At 45.7% G+C, this 21447-nt stretch overlaps 1 protein-coding gene across 1 annotated transcript in view; it reads left to right on the top strand.

Moving 5' to 3' along the window:
• The window catches only part of GFPT1 (glutamine--fructose-6-phosphate transaminase 1), a 36450-nt gene extending 31774 nt beyond the window's left edge, over nt 1-4676 (top strand). The window contains exon 19 of the mRNA XM_032203974.1: nt 363-4676. Within this exon, the coding sequence (XP_032059865.1) occupies nt 363-407 (45 nt within the window). The 3' untranslated portion in view covers nt 408-4676. The remainder of the gene's footprint in view (nt 1-362) is intronic.
• Nucleotides 4677-21447: the final 16771 nt, after the last annotated feature.

Raw genomic sequence — 21447 nt, 5'->3', positions numbered from 1 at the left:
GAAGCTAAAATGAAGTTTAAAATCAAAATCAACAGAAGGATGTTTAAAAAAGAAAAATAGAGTCTGTGTCAGTTATTTGATCTTAATACAGACACTGGCCTCTACCACGTACTGCAGTGACCTTTTATAATTTGAGAACTGTAGCAAATTACATTGAAGGGACTAACTCCTTAGTTTTTGACAGAGTTGTAACAACTGAAGTCAATGGAGTTTTTTGGCATTTATTATCCTAAGTTAACAGGAAAATGTGTTCAGTCATTTTCAATTTAAACACAGAGCAAACATTCCACACACTACAAAGTTATACACAAAGAAAGTGTCTAAATACTCACAAGCATCTTCTTTCTCCTCCCTCTCTGCAGGTTGATTTTCCAAGAAATCTGGCCAAGTCCGTAACTGTAGAGTGAAAGATCATCTGAATCATAGGGGCAAAGGGGAATTAAATGAAAGACTTTTTTTGGTACTAAAATAACTTGATTTTAAAGTCCCCTAGGTAAATCTTATTTTGGTAAATCATTGTTTGTGTACACGATCACCGTATTTCCATTACATTAGTGATTGTCAAATTGATTCCACATGCTATGTCAGTAGCTTTGGGTTTTTTGAACAATAGATTTCCATGCAAGATATTAAATGGTTTTCTTTAAAGATTACTGAGTCTTCTAGGTAAGGGGCCCTTCACTTTACTTTCAGATACTGTCATTGTTTCTTATCCAGTGTGACTCATTCCAGTCATTGATGAGAAACCATTCAGTGAATTACCTGTCATGCTCTCAGGCAGTGAAGCAGGATACCAGATTATGCAACTGGAACAAGAGCTGTTACTGGTCATGCTTGTGCACATATTTTAACAGCGAGAAACTCTAAACAAGCATTTGGGTCAATTTCTGCCTCATTTGTAAAAGGGAATTCAACTGACCTGTCACAGCCTCTGAAATTTTAGGCATGTGGTAAACGTGCTAAGAAAGTAATGTTGTTTCAGAAAGATTTTATCTATGCCAAATACCTAGCAACTGACAATCTCGTAGACTCGGTGGGCCATAACAAATCATGTAACACCAGCAGGTATCTGTAGTTGTGCCCATGAAGACAGTGGAACTCGCGCCTTTAAGTGGAAGTGGAAGCAGTGTGCAGTGTCTGACTCAGAAGGGATGCATACCAAAGCGAGGAAAAACAGAGGAATATAACAGTGCTCAGTTTGTGGTGACGCTTTGTTGATGTTGGTTTTTGGTGATTTTCTTTGTGAGTTTGTTTTTTAAACGAATAGCACTCTTCCTGCATTGAGGGATAAAGACTTTTCCCCTTGAACTGAGCACTGTGGCACTACAAACAGATTGTAGGGAATGGGCTTTATGTTGCTGCAGGTCACTTACTAGTCTGAACGTGTAGAAGAAAGTTTTTGCCTTGTGTCTCTCAGACAGAGACAACACTGAATATCCCTTTCTGAGGCTTACTACATTAGACAAAGTCCCCTGATAAATACATAGGTTCTGGTTTATTTATGAGTAGTTCATACAATTGTAGTGGCATATGTGATTATGTCAAATTCAGCTGATTAAAAACTGGAGGGGATAAAGGCTTGATACATGTGAAAAAAATACATTGATAACTGTATAACAAGTTTGCAGAGAATCAGAAATTACACTGAAAATATGCCTTGAAGATTTAATACCAGCTTTGAAAAAGTCATTAAATGGCAGTTAGCTAGGTGTTTCCTAATGCAAAAAGGTGAATTTCCTGCAATAAAAAGAAAAAAACTAAAAGCAAACTACAAGGCATAAAGCAATGCTTGACAAGTCATGGTGAATATTCCAGATCACGTGCTGCCCCCAGACTGCTTTAACAAATGTAAACGTAGCTCTCCTCGTGCAGGTTGCAAGATGACTGCCAAGCAGTAGTAATCCAGCCTGACCTGTACAGTAGAAGACAACTGCTCAGACTGAGGTGTTTCCAAAGACTGTGTAGCAATTCTACTTTATATAGAACTGCAGTAGCCTATTTAACTTCAATTCAGTATCAGCTCAAGGCTGTTTTATTATGTTAATTAGATTAAAATGCTGCGTGCCTGGAAACAGTTTCTTAAAGCCAATATATGTATGTTTATTAACACATGGTATTCAGACTATTAATTTATGAATGCATTGTGCTGCCAGTGTCTGTTTAAGAGCAAAGAAGTAAATGCATATTTTTATTTGTACAATATTTGCCTGTGAGGCACTGACTTGTGGCAGTTTATGTGCCTCTGCCTAAACATGACTTGTAGACTTCTTCCCTGCTTCATTTGAGAGGATACTTCTCCTTAAGGAACAAACAACGTATGTTTAATACTAACAGTTTGGAGACGATTCATTTTCCTCCATCTCCCACTCAGCTCTTAAGAGAAGAGAGATCGTGAACCTTTAACATGGAGAGTAGGAAGCAAGGAACGGCTTCCCCCTACTCCCCAGTATAAGGATTTGCAGTACCACATCCTATGTTCTTGTTAGCATGGGGTCTAATGGGAAAGAACCTGCAAGAGAATTAAGATCCGTTTCTTCTATTCCATTCAGAAGAAAAGCAACGAGCATTGCTTTTGTCTAGCCTTGTACAAATAATTGTCTGCTAGCTTACCAAGTCTCCTAGCAAACAGGATGGTAGACATCATGTTAAAATACAGATTGCTGTTCAGTAAAAGTTTGATCATTCAGGCTGTTAAATATTTATGAAAGTAACTTGTGTACAAAGAGGACCAAAGAACAGGATTCTAAGTTAGAAATTTAAGTCTGACACTCTCCAGTTGGGTGTAACTGTACAGATATTGCTGAGTTACTTGGTTTTAATGCTGTGATAGAAAAATCCTTATTCTTAGTAATTTAAGGCATTAAAACTCATGATGAATACTTCATTTGTCAGAAGTAAAGGTAGTGTTCACCCCCTATATTCTGCAAGTTGCCAGTAAACTGCCTGAAGTGTACAAAACTCCGCCTGCCAAAACAGAGGTTTAGTCACTAATTGCAACTAGGCTGTTGGATGTTGTAACGCTTAATATCAAAGAATGCTGTAGAGCATACTTGCTATGAAGAATTTCTCTGATGAGCATGGTAGGGAATCCGTAAAGCATCTCATTGTTGTTAATTGCTATGCCTGTGTGAAGTGAGAATGTATAAAGGACTCTTCTTAGCTTTCCTTACCTCATTTTGTGTAGATGTGTTGCATTTTGATGAAGAGATGATGTTTCTCTTTTCCCTAGAAAACTTTCAGAATGTCTTGTGATATTTATTAACAGCCAGTCAGTCTTCTGCTCTCCAGAATGAATGTTTTGCTTACTGAGCCAGTAAAACTCCCTCTTTCCTAACTAAGGTGTTCAAAAATTCAGTAGCCCTGTCACTAAAATTGAGCCACAGGTAAATACTGATAAAGGCCTTTGTCATTTGAAATAGCAGCTGCCTATTACTGCATACATTTGTCATAGTTTATTATGATTGAAGTAACTGTTTTCCTCATCTATGTCTGCAGAGGCTTAAAGGGAAGTACAAGCCTAAGTCTTAGGGTTTTTTCTAATTACCAAAGACCAGAGAACTTGAGGCTCGGCACGCTGTTTCTGCATAACAGATCTCAGCCAAATTCCACACTGTTAGTAAGGTTATTCCACAAATAATGGGAAAGCTGTTTGTAGAGTATGCTTCTGCCAGAAAGGTTTCTTCCTCCTAGCTGTACTGAAGAAAGTCTAGAGACAGTTCTTTCCTGAATGTGAGAGATGAATAAGTACCATCTGCACACACCCGCTTATAAAGAGTCCAAACCAGTATTCGGGTAGCCATGCCTTTGTAAGGTACAGCGCTGACTGGGGAAGTGCTGTCTCCTTTTTAGCATGCTCTTACTGACTGGAAGGTAATTGCGTACCACTGATAATGGGGATGCTCTTCCAGCCAGAGAGCTGCCTTGACCTCCTTGTTCAGAACGTCTCAACCCCTTTGTATTCAAAAGCTGCATTAGTGAAAGCTTCACATAGACCATTTTGGAGACAAGTGGGAGGAATTTCTTGGATATGACATGTAATATTGCTCCATTTGGAACCTTAACACTAGCACAGACAGACTAGGTTTGGTTAAGCTGCAGATTGAGATGTCTAAAGGCACAAGGAAGACCAAAATATTAGTGCAAAATTGTTGTTTTTCTTTTCCTCTCTAGTAGTTACTAGCAGTCCATGATACCACAAGTAGGTGGCTGACAGCAGCATATATGATGGAGAGGGAAATTGAAATTTGGCCCATGCAGCAGCACATCAGTGTTTAGCTGTGGCTAATTTTAGACGCTACCTGAATGTACCAAACTTGCCTCAAAGCCTGGAGTCCTTCTTCCACATCAGACACAGGAAGAAGAAACAGCAAAGAAGTATTTGGCTTGAATAAAAGGAAAGACTATTTGCCTTCAATTCAGTTTATGTAAATAGACGTTTGAAATGGCAAATACTACCATTTCTTCCCTTCTAGGTCTATATGTACTGTGCTTGTACATATCCAGCTGGCTTGGTTTGTGGGGACCAGTCTGTATCTTGTTTCCTGTTGTGTGCTGTATGCAGAAGATGTCTTACTTTTGTCTGTAGTGTTTTATAATTTGGGTTCTGTCTTTTTGCTTACTTTTTTTGTATCTCACCCTTTGAATAAAATCAAGTGCCCTACATTAAACAAACTGAATTACTGGTCTTCAGTTATATCTGTTAAAGAATAGGTAACCCCTGTGAAAGTTAGAGGATATATATAAAAAGCAGAAAAAGACCCAAAGCTTAACTCTCTTCTAACTGGCCAAGCTTTTTCTTTTTCCTTTTTTTTTTTTTTTTTAAATAACATGTCTGAGATATATTTCAACTCACTTTTTTATCCTTGATTTTGCTACTAACCAAAAACAGTGAAGAGGAAAACCCATGAAACATCCCTAAGACAGAACAGGTGGTATTACCTTCTGTACATTCATTTTCATTTAACAACCACATTTCTATCACTAGATAAAAGAGCAGTTAGTATAGCTCAGACATGACCTGTGCTCAGTGATCTTCACACATTCCTCATGCAATTTTGAAACTCACGGTTCTTTTTTTCAGCTTTTTTGTAACTGCCCCCAGTTTGGGTAATGTCAGGCAGGCTGGGAGTACCACAGCGCTGCTTTGCTGCCCCAGCAGTGCAGGGTGACTTGGGTGCTGAGGTGGCACAGTTAAGTTCTTGTAAGTCAACAGCTGGTGACTTAGAGATTTTTCATATCTTAAAAATGCGTGGACAACTTTAAGCAAAACCCACAATGACAAAAGCCTATCTGGAATTCCACCCCTCCTCCACTTGGAGCCATTCAGGAATTAATTTCCTTAGGGACATTCACCTCTGCAGGGGAAGAATATCAAACATGGACATTTATTTCCCCAAATAAAGTGAGCAGCCTGGACTTGCTCTTCTTACAAATACCTTTCCTGTACAAGTAATAGTAAAGTCACAAGACTGCTTTTGAAGGCTAGTGCCTTGGAGCTATGCACACACGTTCTTAGTATCGCAATTAAAGTCAGTGCCCACACACAAAACCATAGCCAGATGCTGGGAGCAAGATTGTCCACTTCTGCTTGCTCAGCACTGCAGGAGGAAACAGCAGCACAGGCCTGCGTTAATGTCACAAACAAAAACAAGTAAAACAGATCAAAGCTTTGGGCTTTCAAAAGATTTCATTTTGGTGCAGCTGTAGGACCCATCTGCTCTGGATGCTAAAAGGAGAGGGAACAGTGCAAGGAGCCAGCAAGACAAGGTGGCTGTGTGCAGCATCATCCTCAGGTGCCTCCAGGGCTGTGCTGTGCTCAGGCTCCCTCCTCTCTGGGCTGTCCACTGTGGCTCCCAGACCTGAGATCCTCACCAGCTGCTCCACAGCCCCGGCTGCATTTCCAGACAGGGGACCCTGTTCCTTCAGTGCAGCCCAGGAACTGCCCCGTTTGAAGAGCAAGGGAATGGGTAAACATAGGGTGCTGCCCGGGTTCTCTATTGCTCATTACCCCATGTGTGGTGACTAAGCACACACACTGTACACTGCATTTAGTTCAGACCAATAGAAATGACAGTAAGAAGACAAAAGCAAAGGGATGTAGCCAGGGTCTCAGATGCTGAGGTTTACAGACAGGTATAAGCACTTGGTTTGAAAATATTACACTAGCTTGCCTGCTGCAAAGTGTGCCTTGGCCCTTCTAGAGCAACCTGCTTTGATGGCTACCCTTCAAATGAGCTGTGCGTGGGCCTTCTGAAGTTTCTTTTCTGAGCCTCAAACTGCTGACTGCATATCCATGCAAGCTTCTTGAATTAATTTACGTAAAGGACTCCTTTTCTGTTGTGAAGTGGTGCTGGCCCTTGCACGGGGGTCTTGCTAGGAGGAGCACTGTGCCAAATGCATGCCAAGCCCAGGGGCATGGTGTTCCTTCAACACCTTCTTCCCTTGCTGTGTGGCAATGGCTCTTCATCCCCCCCTTGGAGTGTGCCAGGAGCCCCGTACGATGACTGCTCACACAGAAGGCATCTGTGTTGTGGCTGGAATCAGAGAAATGTCACTTCCCTCCCTCCACCCCCCAAAACAAGCCACCTCTCAGGTCTGACTGTGAGCTGTTGAGTGGGAAGCTAGCAGCCAGCCTATGGGGAATTCTTACCCCAGGAATAGGCGTAGAAAGGAGACCAGCACACTGCAGCATTTTTGCTCTACATAGGTGGAACAAAAAGGTGATGGTGTAAAACAAGCTCCCAGTTACCAGGCTGGTGTGTCACAAAGACCCTCAACTATCCGTGGAGCTTTTCTTACATGTCAGCAAGATTTGCTATGCAGGACAGCCGGGTGTTCCTACACTGCATTTCCTTTTTGATTTGAGAAAAGCAAGCAATCCTTACGCCCCTTTAGAAACAAGTTAGTTTTGTATTCTTTTCCCTAAAAAGCAGCCATCCATGCTCCTTGCCTCGCAATGTGGGTGAGCGACCCCTGGTTGTACACCAGGCACCATACAGCCTAGTGGGCTGGTGGGATCTGAGCTCCTGATGCTTTCACCAGCCCCACAGCATCACCCTGCAGCACCACAGCGGCCGCATGGTACTCGGAGTGCTAAGAGGAGCAGTTAAGCGCCTTAGCTTTAGAGAGCTGATGGGTCTTCCTGGCAAACATTTAAACGGGGACAGAGAGTTATCTCAGTGCAGCCTCCTGGCCAGGCCCACAGCTCAATAGCTGCCTTCCTCCCTGCCCACGCCGCTCAGTGCTGGGCAGCTCTTCCAGCATCTCACTGCTGCCGTTACGTCTCCTTCTGGCTCGCCATGTTTCCAGCTCCTGCAGCTTGGAAGGTCCAAGGAGCAAGAGCCCCACGCTGCAGGTGGCAGACAGGAGCAGCTCTGGCATTGCCCACAGCAAGGAGAACACAAACCCTCAGGTACCGACTGCTTCAGTGCTACAAACACGGGCAGAGACAGATTGTGGGGGCAATTGTAACCAGTCGCGCACATCGGTGGTGCAGCCTGTGCCTGCATTTGGACAATCTGGCTTTTTTGATTATTTTTTTTCACTTCCTGCTAAGGGTTTCAGGACTATGGCAGGCCTGACCCAGAAGCTGCCTTATGTGCCTTGAAGAGGCTATTTCTGTCCTATTTCCTTGCTTTTATCAGCTGGTTGGAATACATTGTGGGCATTTGAAAAGGGAAAAGAGAAGAAGAAGAAAAAAAAAAAACAAGCTGGCCTGCTAAGATGGGCCATACAGTGCTAAAGCGGTTACCCAGCCTCAGAGACCCACAAACCAGACGTGACAGGACTCCTCCCCCCTCCTCAGTCTCATTCTTTATTGTTAAGGTCAAATAAAATATGTTCCCATGATCCTTACGCATTCCTATGGAAACAACTTTAAACAAACAAGCTGCTTGCCTGCGTCTGGACAGCAAGCAGCGAGATTACTGTAACACAAGATCCCGAAAGCCATGGGGAGCCTGGATGCGCTGGAGACACTGGCGGCACCACGCAGCTCACAGCCAGGCACCAACGGGGTCCAGGAGCTTGTGCGTGGGGAGCCAGGGAGTGGGGGCACCCAAAGCCCTTAAGCAGGAGACAATCCTGCACAAGCAAACCTCACACCTGGCCAGCACCAAAGGGACACCACCAAAGGGGAGCAGTCAGCAAACCTGCAAGGGACAGGACCAGCATCTCCCTGCTCCTCTCATTTCTGTCTGTGCATAAAACTATGTCACCATGTGCACCATGGAGTCAATGCTAGGGTGGAGATGCTGCCGGTCCTCCCTGCTGATGCCAGTTGCTGCTGGAACAAGCCTTCCTGAAGCTCACAGGTGGGTGCTTTCGAGCACCCAATACTGGGCAAGACATTGTGCCCTCACAGGATGACTCTTACCACTTTGGCACGCTGAGGATGTGCCTGGAAGTTGATCCTGTAGCCAAAGCCATCCTTCAGGGCTGTCAGCCCTGGCTCCTGGCACAGTTGTGCTGGGAAATCCCAGCTTCAGCCACAAAACCTCCCCTCTCTGGCACTTGCAGTCCCACCACAAGACCAGTACAAGGGCACCGGGTGAACAGACAGAACGGCCCCTGTGGTCTTTGGCTGAACAGTTCTGCTCTAAGCTGTGGCAGGGACTCGCAGTCCCTCTTGTATTTTTTTTCCCCAGTGTTTCCCATCATCAAGAAGATGAGCTTTTCCAAGCCCAGCTAGAAATACAACTGAAAATCAAAGTTATCATGAATCCAAGCAGCCCCAACTGGTCTACCATGGGAAAACTGAAGACACATACTCCCCAAGCCAAGACAGGATCCTTATGTTCAGGCAGTGACCTACCCAGAAGTGTAGCAGCCAGTCTGTGCAGCCAGCCACTGCCAGGTGGAATGTAGCAGTAGGGGGGGTGTGAGAATTTCAGAGTTACACAAAGCTGGAAACGCACACAGGAAAAAATTCTGCTGAACCACACCAGGATGACCCAGTGAATGTGCATTGCATTGCTCATGGAGTCCTCAGCTCAAGGAGAGCAGTGGTCCTCACCCACTCCCCTCCATGGGGGATCCTGAGCCTACAGAACAGCCACTTTACCTCCCTTAGCATAACTGGCAGACGGCCTTGGGGAAGGACTCACAAAAGAGCTTAACATGTAGGCTACAGGAATTGCAGCCAGGACTGTCCCTGCCAGACCACATGCAAGTAAGGCAGGGGGCAGGAGGGTCTTGAGGCAGACATGAGCCAACTGCTTCTGAGCAGAACAGCCAGGTTTGGAGGGAATTTTGGCTGCAGGGCTGTAGGTCACTGGGTCCATGTAGGGATCAGTGCGGACCAAAGCCATCTGCCCTCAGCCCTCTAGGTGCTGCCAGCCAGGAACAAGGGCTTGTCACAGTCCCTGCCCTCAGGAGGGATGAGCCGTGTGACAAAGCAAGAGTTGAATGCTGCTCCTGAGGCAGCAGTCACTGTCACATTTCTCCAGGACAAGTCCTGTATGGTTTACCACATGTCCAAGTGGTATCAGGGCATACACTACATGGAAAAGCAAGAAAGCAAGTAATTTAATCGTATCTGTCTTCAATTTAATGCAACCAGCTGGCTTGTGGCAGGTCAGCAGCCAGAGGGTTGTGGATAATTGGGGTATGCTGGTCACAGCTCCAGACAAACTTCTCTTCAGTAGATGTAGGTAGTTGCTATAAGCACAGGGAAAAAAAAAAAAAAAAAGAGAGAGAGAGAGAGAGAGAACTGTGCTTTAATACTGCAGAAACATCAGCTAAGAAACACTTTTCTCATTGGTAGAAGCAAGCAGGGAAATGTTAGGTTGGGAGAAGGGCTCACCAGGCTGGGAATGCCGTGGTCTTTGACGTTTTCTGCTTGTTTCAGCCACAGTGGGAAGCCCTATATAAAGTCCTGTTCCAAAGGGAAATACCTGCCATTATCCTATGACTGGAAAAACAGAGGAAGAAGAATGCAAAATGACTTGTCATTAAATGCCTGCCACAGGTCAGGGTAGAGCAAAGGCCAGGTTTCCCTTCTAGCCAGGGAGAGGCCATGGCAGAGTGAGCGGCTGTACTCAGAGACGTCAGCTGAGTCTCACATTGCTCTGCAAAACGTACTTCCTCCACGCAGAGCCAAAAGACACTGACACTGTGTCCCTTCCTCACATGCCATCAGGTCCAGAAACACTTCTGTTAGCAACCCCAGTCTGCAAACATCTCCTTTCCCATCTCCCTTGAAAAAAAAGCAGTTGCTCTGAACATTAATGTGTTTATTCAGCATTTGAGCAGCTCTAAAATGCCAGATGCAGGGGCTGAGTTGTGCTTGGAGTCTCTCACTTGCACCCCCCCCTCCCCCCCCCCCCCTCCCCCCCCCCAGTTAAATAAGATGCTGTAAGCAGCACTGTAACCCTCATCTTGCCAGGTTTCTGTGACATCCCCACAGCAGGGCATGGTGGAGGAACCGCAGGGGCTCCTAAGGCCACCCAACCTGGGTGAATGCTGCTTCCCAGAATGCAAACAGGTAGAAAAACCCCAAAGCGAATGGTGCTGAGTGACCCACAGGCTGTTTCAAAGACATGCCCATCCTGGCACAGAGCCTGCTGCAGACGCTGCTAATTGCGGTGTCTGCCTTGCCCCGGATGAGCTGGGGGGCTCTGGTTCGTGCCTCCAGAGTCAGAGCTTTGCCAGAGTGCTGGTGCAGTGTGGCAAAGATGAATAATTTCAGTGCTGCATTTGCAGCTCCATTTGAAGCCTGCCCAGCATGTTGCAAGAGGAACCTTCATATCCCAAAAAGACAAACCCCGCTTCCCCAACACAGAACTCCCCCACAGCACTGCACAGCCACTCGCGAGCTCCCAGCACAGTCCCAGAGGCACTGAGGAGGTAGCATCAGCCTCTGGGGACACTGATAGAGAGGCAAGAAAGAGCTGAGCTACACGGCATCGTGTGTCCCTCCAGAGCCAGGATTAACCGTCTCATCATGCTTTTTCCTTTAGTATCACAGTTACAGTGACTAATCCCATTGAGCAGGGGTTGTTAGCCCTCGCACACAGAATCACAGAATTTTCTAGGTTGGAAGAGACCTCAAGGTCATCGAGTCCAACCTCTGACCTAACGCTAACAGTCCCCACTAAACCATTTCCCTGAGCTCTACATCTAAACGTCTTTTAAAGACCTCCAGGGATGGTGACTCCACCACTTCCCTGGGCAGCCTGTTCCAGTGCCACAAAAGCCCTGCCTGTTCCAGTGCACAAAGCCCTGCTTTGTCTAAGTGCAGGATCGACACTGCAGAGAGCAGAAAAGCCTCATCTCCGGGGCTTTCCAAACCCCACGCTGCAGATCCCAGGGCTGACAGGATGGAGCATGACCGCATGCTCCATCTGAGCAGCAGCAGCAGCACGGCTGCACCTCCTTGCTGCCAGGGCTCTGCTTTTCACGGCTGCTCTCCTTTTTGCAGGTGGACCGCATCACTGCCACCAGAGACTGAGTGCCGACGCTGTTTCACCGCTCGCTTTGCACACAGCTGCCCAAGGAAAAGGAGCAATGGGTGAGCTGCAGGCAGCCAAAACCACATCCCTGGGCTACCTGTTCTGCACACACACCGGGGCATCAGTTGGAAGTGACGAGCATCAGTCAGGTCCTGTCTGCTCTGCACAACCCAGGCTGGCAGCCCCAGATTGGAGTGTTTTGCACTGAGCAAGGAGCAAGGCATAGAAAACCCACTCAATATGTGACAAACAGTCATGGGTTATTCTGTTTGATGGTTGCATTTTGCACTGCAGTTCTTGCTGTTTTTAGGTTTCAAACAATAAAGGATTACATGCCTCTCTCTCTCTCTCTCTTTTTTTTTTTTTTTTTTTTTTTTTTAAGCAAATGTCAGAAGTGAAGCATTCTGCTTTGGAGGTGCTGGTGTTTGTCTTTTTTGGAGGGGTCCTTCCCTTCTTGGCTTCTGCAGCCAAAGAAACAAAGCAAAATTCAGGACTTCCCCAGCCTCCTTTCTGTCCCTGCCCAATTACAGCTTTGACAGCTAAAGTCAAATTTTCTTTGACATAAACTCCTGGCTAGCATTGTGAGGACATATGCATGACATGTAAAGCTTGGACATTTAGTCCTTGTGATGGTTTTGCAGGTCACGAGAGCCTGGCGAGACAGCCCTGCATCTCTCTCCATATCTTTAACACACCAGTCCATGCAGGCAAGAAAAACCTGCTGAAATATCAATGGCAAGCTCCTGGTAGTGGGGAAAAACCATCGCCTTCCATATGTCAGATTAAGAAGCTACAAAAGCAGTATGAGAGGCAGAGGAGGGGTGGGTGTCTGGGGGTTAAAATTATGGGGCTGGGATGTCATGAAACACCTTCAGTCCAGTGGGGACTATGGCTTGTGGTGGCCCTCAGAGACAGGCTGCCTGGATTGCGCAGGGGACCCTGCTAGCAGGAGCAGGGTCTGAACTGCAGAGGCATAAAGCTTGCACCACTGTGTAACTCATGGGTTGTGTATTCCTGATACTAATAAGGACCAGGCCAGCCAGCCCCACGTGGTCCCTGGTCACAGGTTAGAGGTGGCATCAGGGATCAGCACTACGTGGCAGCTACTACCCCAAAACCCACTGGGATTCACCCAGACTGTTTAGCTGAGACAATCACCAGCCTTTTGCACACACAGTGCTCACACAGATTCCATTCAGGACTGATAACCTTTTGCAAAAGTCCTTTAAGCTTTGCTAAGGCAGATCTCAGCAAGAAGGGGAGAAATTCTCACTGGTGTTGCAGAAAGCAATAGTTAAGGCTGGCTTATGCAACTACCAGATTTTGAAGGGGCTATGTTGGTGAGCTTTCATTCACCTCCAAATGAAGAGGGAGTGAAAGAGTAAAGCTTTTCTGTTTTTAAACAAAACACAGGTTGCTCAGTCACACCCCTCTAAGCACCAAATAGACCTGCAGTAATGCCACAAGGGGAAGGTAGGAAACCAGACTTTGCAGATTGGTATGGGCAGGGAAAAGGACTCAACAGCAGACTGAGAAGCAGCACTTCCTGGGCAGTCTCATGCTGAGACTTGAAAAGAAAAAAAAACCAGCTGCTTCCAGTTATGCCAGTTGAAAAGGAGGGATGGGGATTATGCCTAAGGCAAGCTGTCCTGCTGGGGCAGGGCAGTGTCCTTCACACTGGTACTGCCCAATGGGGGGATGGACGGGGACATACCCAGCCTGTGTGCGACCTCCCCAGCATGCACATCTGTGCAATGTCCAGCTACACAGCAGAGACCATGGAAAACCCTTGGAACATGGACCATTTCAGTTATAAATTTTTTTGTGCTTGCCTGCATGCTAGGAAACTTTTCTCACCATTCAGGCACCAGCTGAAGGATCAAGTAGGAAAAATTGTAATTCGAGGGGTCCTGCTGGCAAATCCTTATCCCAGGCCAGAGCAGTAGAAGCAGCTGCTCCACAAGGACTGAGCACAGAGCTTGGGCTTTATTTCAGGTCCCGTTCTTGGGATTTCAGCCATTGCTGCCTAATCATTCCTTCTCTCAATTCAATCAGCATGATGCAGCCTGTGTTGAAAAATAATTTCAAAAAATAAACAAAACAAAATCATGATAAAAAAAGGACAACAAAAAAAAAATCAAGCGAGCACCCCAAAAATCTGTCATGTTTGAACTGACCCAGACCATCTTGACTGACAGTTGTGCCTCCAGATCAAGGGCACACAATGAAAATAAATGAAGTGCAGATAAAGCTCATTTTTTAGCAGAAGCTCCTTTAGCCTATTGTTGGCTAAATTTAGGCCAGCTGCAGATAAACTGTTGCAGAGCAGGGGACACGAGCAGCCCTCGAGCACACTTCTGCACTTCTGGTGCCACAGTTTGTGGGAAAGTGTCTGAGTGTTTTCCAGCTTTGCTTTACTAGGCTAATTTAGCCTATTGTGTGAAAGATGCATTCTATTTATTGCTTTCTGGTGCAGGGTTTTTGTCCTGCAGTAGCCCAGGTAGGAATTTGTTGTCTCCATCTCCCTTCTGCCAGGACTCCCCTGCTGGGGCTCTCTTGCTCTCTCGCTCTCTCCAAGGTCTGTGTGAGCTCAGTGGAGCTGCACACTCAGAGAGAGCTGGCATCACTTCAGTGCCCTCCCATACCACAGGAACATGCACAGGGTGCATAGTGCAGGAAAAAGGAGCATCCTGACCCCCAACACAATCTGCTTTTGACTGAAATCATCCAAATGAACTCACAAGCAACCCTGTGCTTATTTTAGCTCAGGATCATTTGCAACGGAGTTGTACTGGCCTTCCTCATTGCTGCAGGGTTTTGCAGCTCTGTGCCAAGGCCTTTCCCTGCCCTTCTCCCACACAGGCTCTGCCCCAACAATGCCACTTATCCCTGGCCCCTGAAGCCACAGGGAATTTTTGCGTCCACCTCGGTGATCCCCCATGGTGATTTGTTTAAACTGGTTTAGCCCAGCTTCCAGAGCTGTTATGATGCTGCTGCACAGAGAAGTTGGCTTTTGCAATGCTACAGTTTGTCATCTAAATCTGGATTATTACATTCTTGTGCACTTTGCCTGCATGGCAAGTATTAAAAGATCCCATGAGCTAATGCAATCCCTACCTACATCTCTAATCAGGCTCTAATCAGGATCTGTTTTTAACCTGAAGAACCAGCTGCTTCTGCTTCTCTGGCTGGTTTACATCTCTGGCTTTACATCAGTTCCTGCTTTTTTTTTTTTTTTTTTTTTTTTTTTTTTTTTTTTCTTACACTCTGGTCTGCTTCTTATTTATTTAATTTTATGTTGTGGGAATGTAAAAATGTGCCACAGTGGATTAGGCCGGAGGCCTGGGTGGTCCAGCACTTGGCTTCAGATGGTGGCTGTTTCAGCCAAATTGTTTCAGCAAGAAATCATTTTGAAGAGGTGTAAAGCAAAGGCCAAGTCTCCTCCTGTCTGTATTCGGGCAAAAGCCCCTGCACACCAGCGAGGGGCAGGATGTTTCCGCTTCTCTTCCTTAGCTTGCTGCAATGGGGACACCTGCGCCAGCATGGGCAGGTCACTGTCACAGGCAGGAGCTGTGTGACGCTGCCCATGCATCTCCATGGCGGGGATGCACACAGAAAAACAAACAGGAAAATTTGTTCTAGGAAATGGCAGAGAATGACAAAGGACCTGCCTGGTTTAGGCCACTGACCTACTGAGGGGCACTGAAAGGTGACCACAAAGGGAGACTTTGTGCAATGGGACTGTGTTCTGCTGCACCATGTCAGGAAGGAGGGATCTGCAAATACAGCTCCCAGAACAAATGAAGGTCAACATGGCCAGGTACCACGTCCTGTGTCTGGGCTGGTGCATCCCTCTACCACCACTATCATCCACTAAACCATGTCCCTAAGCACCATGTCCAACCATTCCTTGAACACCCCCAGGGACGGTGACTCCACCACCTCCCTGGGCAACCCATTCCAATGCCTGACTGCTCTTTCTGGGAAGAAATGTCTCCTCATTTCCAACCTAAACCTCCCCTGGTGCAACTTGAGGCCATTCCCTCTAGTCCTATCACTAGTTATCTGCGAGAAGAGGCCAACCCTGAGCTCCCCACAGCTTCCTTTCAAGTAGTTGTTAGAGAGCAATAAGGTCTCCCCTGAGCCCCTCTTCTCCAGACCAAACATCCCCAGTGCCCTCAGCTGCTCCTTACAGGACTTGTGTTCCAGGCCCTTCACCAGCTTTGTAGCCCTTCTCTGAACATGTTCCAGGGCCTTGACATCTTTCAAAGCTCAGAGATGAGCGGGCTGAGAGCAGCCCTGCACAGAGGAGGACTTGGGGGTAGCAGTGGATGAAAAACTTAAAATGAGCTGGCAAGGTGCCCCATCTCTGGAAGTGCTCTAGGCCAGGTTGGATGGGGCTTTGGGCAACCTGATCTAATGGGAGGTATCCCTGCACATAGCAGGGGGAGGGAGGTGCTTTAAGGTCACTTCCAACTGAAATCATTCTGTGATCCTACAGCAGAGAAGGACACAAGGACAGGGCACAGCACAGGCTGGGTGTAGCCCCGTTGTGCTCCCGTGTGCTTTCCGGTTTGCACGCAGTAGGCCATCTGCCTCCAGAAGTCAATGGTCATCAATTGTTGCAAGAACAGGAGAGAAACACTAGGAACAAAACTACTATGTTGTTGCTTACAACTTGCATGCAGCAGCTTCTTTGTAAAAGATGGATGGCAAAAAGTGAACATGGCATTTCTTTGGCGTTCATGCACATGATTCTTTCAGCTGTCTGGTGCAGATGACACATGATTCCCTTCTGTTTTTTTAGGAAGTTTGTTAACAGAAGGCCAGACTTGGAAGGCTTGAAGCATGGCTATGGAGTCACAGCTGGAACAGGCATGAGACCAAGATATCTGGAGACAAAGGGAAGCTCTTGCCAAGAGAAAAATCAAAAGCTGTTTTGTAAGGTGAGCCAGATGCCCTTCTAAGGCATCCTATACATCAAGGCCAAATCCTGGAGCACTTGTCCCGGCAGCAGTCTGGCTGTACCGCTTTCCCAAATACACTTCAATGCTTTGTAGAGGACAAATAATATTTCTGCAAAGCTCAGTGCTACTGTCTGCCTCTTCCACCTGCACTGCAACCAGAAACAATGTGCCCATATCTGCAGCAATGCACAATAATGCAAGATTCCCTTAGAGCCATTTTACATGCATGCAGTAAGATACACTTGTACCACTACTTTGTTGTGCTGTCCTAGGCTAAGAAGAAATCTGGGAAGTTTCCACGGTTTTCTGAGGATCTTCAGATGAGAGGATACAATTTCTGAAGCTGGGCTCCACATATCCACGGTGCTTCTCAGGAATGTCTGCAAAGCGTTTGGCTTTGTGAAGAAAAACCTAAGTCCTCTCTTCCCTTTAACATTTGCCTTGTGTTTGTTCCCATGTCAAATGGTTCAGCCTGCACAGGGAACTCCTTTGTCTGCTTGGCCTTTGCCTGGAAACAAGACAGGATGGGGTTTGATAGCATCCAGTCCTGATTAGAAGCCAGAGCAGTGCTTTCTTAGTCACTATCTCTGATGTCTTCCATTTATAATGGGCACTCTTTAAAACCTTGCCAATTTGGCCTCAGATAAGTAGATAGAGTTACCTCCATATTTGCAGCATTACCTAAGCTTTCCTCTGCCTGTTACAGAGAGCACTGGATATTTAAAGAACCCACAGGAACTAATCCTGTGGGATTTTTTATTTATTTATTTTTATTCCAAAAAACCCTAACAGTTATGCAGCCTTTTAGGCCCTAACAGAATCACCATGAAACAGAGACCGAGTTATAGGAGGTTTGCACCAGCCAAGATCCTGGCTCCAGGTCCTATGGCAAGGTCTCTGGCACCACCAGGGATGCCCAGGGTCTTTCACAAATCCAGCTCCAGGGCTCCAGTCAGAAGCACAAAACTCTTCAGTGTGTCCAACACCTGGTTTGAGTCAGTGACTGTAAATGTTGAAGGAATGTGTGCACTAGCTGAGAACAGCTTGTGAGGCAGTGGATGGTCAGGTTTTAACTCCTTTAAATGAAAGCTTTCATTGTAACATGCAAATCTAGCTATCTGAGCTCAGATTTTATTTTTGAAGTAACAAGTGCCACCAGCAACTCAGCTCCAGGAGCTTCCTCCATGTATCCCCCAAATCTGACTTTTTCCATGCCCAGTTGATGCTCCTGTCCCACGGAGCTGTCCCGGGAGGTTCACAATGCACAGATCACTGCTGCCCTGGAAATGGGCAGCATCATCCATCACTGGGTACAAATGGTTTCACCTCCAGACTAGTTTGTTTGCAGAGAATGAAACCACATAGGAACCTGATTTCATAACATCACCAACCTTGGCCAGAAAAGTCTGATTGAAGGGAGCAAAATACTGAGGTTTTGTTCTCTTCTGTTCCTGCTGAAGATGATGCCTCAGGTGCCATATGCACTCTCACTTCATCCAGTGTCATGGTCAAGAACTGGAATTGTATTTCTAACTCACTGTATTATTTGGGTCAATACAAATGATTCAGTCTCCAAGAAGAGCAGCCTGTAAGATCTCCTATGACTTAAAACAAGAAAACAATTGTCTAGTTTGATGTCATGTTTTGCAGGCAGGCTATCCTAAGCACCTAGGAGAATAGCTCTGCCAACTACCTTTTTCATCTTTGGCAGGTTATTTACCTCCACATTCTTCTCTTAAAAAAAAAAAAAAAAAAAAAAACGCTAAAAAAAAAAAACAAAACACAAACTATAAAAACAACCAAAATACAAAAAAATAAATCTTGTTTTATTTAGCAAGCCTTGGGGAGAAGTCTGGACCAAGCCATCCACATCCCTACCCAGACAGGATCAGAGGCAGAGGCAGACAAGTGAGAATGACTTCAGAATTTGACCTTCTGAGCTGGACTCTTAAGAAAACAAACAGAAAAACGTCTGATGCTACTACAGTTATTTCAATTTTCCATGACAGCCTGTGAAATAAGCTTCTGTAATTGTTACTACTTTAAGCCAACAGTGTATTACACACACAGAAAGACACTAATCTTACCCCCAAAAAGTAACTACCATAATATTCAGACTGTATCACATAAAAATAGAAAAGCCTGAGTTCTGCCCTGGGGGGGTTCTTTCCTGGCAGTCAATGGAAATGCTGCCCATATATCTCATGCTGGCTCCCTTGGCTCCTTGCTGCTGTGCTGCATCTGAGGAGACAGCTAAAAATACTTTCAATACATTCCTAATATTTTTTCCACATCGGCTGTTGCCGTAGTTACCAGAGAGCCTGCTGTGCTATTCCCAAGGGGGAGGGGGGGGCACACGCAGCCGTAAGTGGGATTGCCCGGATGGGTCTCCCTACCTCGTACTCCACGCAATGCATCTTGCCAGCACAGGCAGGGTTTCCTGTGGTTTCCCTGGAGAAGAAGCAAACCATGGCCAGGCTGTGGCAGCAGAGGAGCCATTCGCTGACCCATGGCCTACAGAATTTTTCCCAGTTTTTCTTAAAAATAGTTCAAGGTTTGCCTAGGCAAGTCATAGCAGAGCTGGACAGGATGTTATATTGCAATGATCAGAGGCAGACAAACGTTTTAAAGGCTATAGATGCTCACATATTGCCTGTCACCCATCACCAAAAATTAATAAAATGAATGCAGACATACTCTAGTTCTTGGCTTTCACTTTTCTGGAGATTTTGCATTGAGTAAGAACCTTGTAGGAAAAGGATCCTGACACCCCCCATTCCTTGTCACCCATTAGTGTGCCCTGGATGACAGTGAGAGCTCAAGGAGAAACGAGCACTAAGCGTCTTCTACAAGTAGCTAGCAATACACCCCAAAGGTACACAGCAGCAGGCCTCAGAAAGGATTTTAAATGGGAACAGAAAGTGGAATATAGAAATCCCTCTTGCAAGTAAAAGCTAGCTCATAGGGTAATTCAGTTTTCCACTCACTGTGGTATTTTTGCATGCTATCATTTCTCCATTCCTATTAATTCCTCCAGCTCTGGAAAAGGCTTTAATGACTGTGAAGAACCAGAGAAATTCCTTTTCAGACTGTGGTAGGGTTAGCTCATGATGTTACTCTGGGCCATATCTGCACTGACCAAGTGACACAAGAAAACACCTTCCCTCCTGCTCTGAGCCTTCCAGCAATGTTTACCCTTGCTAGAACCTTCCCCTGCTAGCAAGAAGGACCAATGAAAGCATTTAAATATTAACATATATTTAAATAATCACAAGAAGTATCAGCAGTTTTAGCTGGCAGTGTGCTACAGGCTGTCAGGCACAGCCTGCATACAATGTGATATTCTGTAGCTCACATTGCTTTTACATTTTATAGCTGTTTCTTAAAGAAAGATTGTTATGTTCTCCAGCAACATGAACAGGGTAAATAGGATCCTGCCATGCCTCGAGTCTCACTGCTGTTTCCATGAACCCCCTTAAAAGCCTTATCTATGACTTAAGAAGGGGCATTCTCTGACAGAATTAGATAAAAACACACACACGCAAAAAGCCATAAAAATTTGTTTCCCTACCAAGCAAGGAGCTCTTCAGATGCCCAAAGCTAGGCCACATTTTGGAGGAACAAGCAAAGTCTGCCTCCGAGCAGGGCCCTGTGAGGAGGTCCTGTTCCCCGCGCCCCCCTCAGGGTCCAGCACGATGAGGCCGGAGCTGCTGGCCTTGTGGCCGCCTCTACCAGGGTGCAAGGCCAGGGGACAGTGGCCTCACACCCTTGCACACAAAATACAAGGCAACTTGCCCTTCTGGCTTCCTCCAGATATTGCAGGCACACTCCTCATCTCTGTTACAGCCCGTTCTGCAGACAGGCTGGTTCCTGGGGAGCTTTGTCAGCAGCCACCCCGAAGTCGCTGCATGTGGTCCCAAAGCCACCCACCTGTCCCATGGCCCTGGTACCTAGCCCTGCTCTGGGTGGGCTTGTGGGGGGCACAAGAGGGGTGCATTAAGAGTCAGCCACAAGCACAGCGTTGCTCAACCGCCTTGCACACACAGCTCATTGTTTGCAGCCATGATGCTCTAAAAATGGCGTGTCCTGGGGAAACAGTTATGAAACCTGAATTTTTGTGCAAATTCATGTCCTGAACACTCTGGAGCTACCATCAAGGCTTGTCAGGTTTGCACCATCTCTTCTGTGTTTGGGCTGGTCTGGGGTTAAAATTTCCTCCCTGTTTTTATTATTATTATTATTATTATTATTACTATTACTATTATTATTATTATTATTATTATTATTATTATTATTATTATTATTATTATTATTATTACTTAATTTTAGCCTGTCCTCTTCTGAGAGGAACACCTATGATTTTCTTTCATGCTCTGCATTAGAAAAACACTTCTTATCAGAACCAGATTGCAGACTGTGTTGAGTATCATGGCTTCCTCATTGCATTTGCTACATACAGATTTGTTTTCTAAACAAACAAATAAAAAAACCCAGACACATAAGAAAAATCCTGACTAAGCCTCAACTTTCAAGGCTTTTTGCACTGAGATAACCACTAGCTTGCATTTTCAGAAAAAGTTAAAAAGCATGCACTTGCATGATCTGCTGAAACAGGGCAGGGTGTTGAGGCTGAGCTTCCTCATAATCTGTTAATCTTCTTTGTGGAATAAAATATTCCAACTACATCAAAATCCAGAAGGGTCAGAGATTGTTAAGTAGTAAGGAAGAAAGCAGTTATACCAGCACTTGTGACAGGAAACTAGCTTAGGTAGCCCTAGTACCCAATATGCTGTGTTAAATGTTGCTTTTGTTAAAGGCTGCTGAGTTAACTGTGTTACACATTACATTGGTTAGGAGGAGAGGCCCTTGGTACCAGCAGAGGAACAGACAATTTAGGCTGTCTCATCCAAAGGAATTTTTGCCTTTTGTGTCAGGCAATAGTGCTCTGGGCTTTCAGCAAGGAAAATCACCAAGTTTGAATTCTCCAAGGTGATGGAAAGTTAGTCATGGGAAAACTTGTGTCCCAGGAT

The sequence above is a fragment of the Aythya fuligula genome, chromosome 27 (assembly GCF_009819795.1).
Source record: "Aythya fuligula isolate bAytFul2 chromosome 27, bAytFul2.pri, whole genome shotgun sequence".
NCBI classification, from domain to species: Eukaryota; Metazoa; Chordata; class Aves; order Anseriformes; family Anatidae; genus Aythya; species Aythya fuligula.
This window is presented reverse-complemented; position numbering and strand designations above follow the sequence as displayed.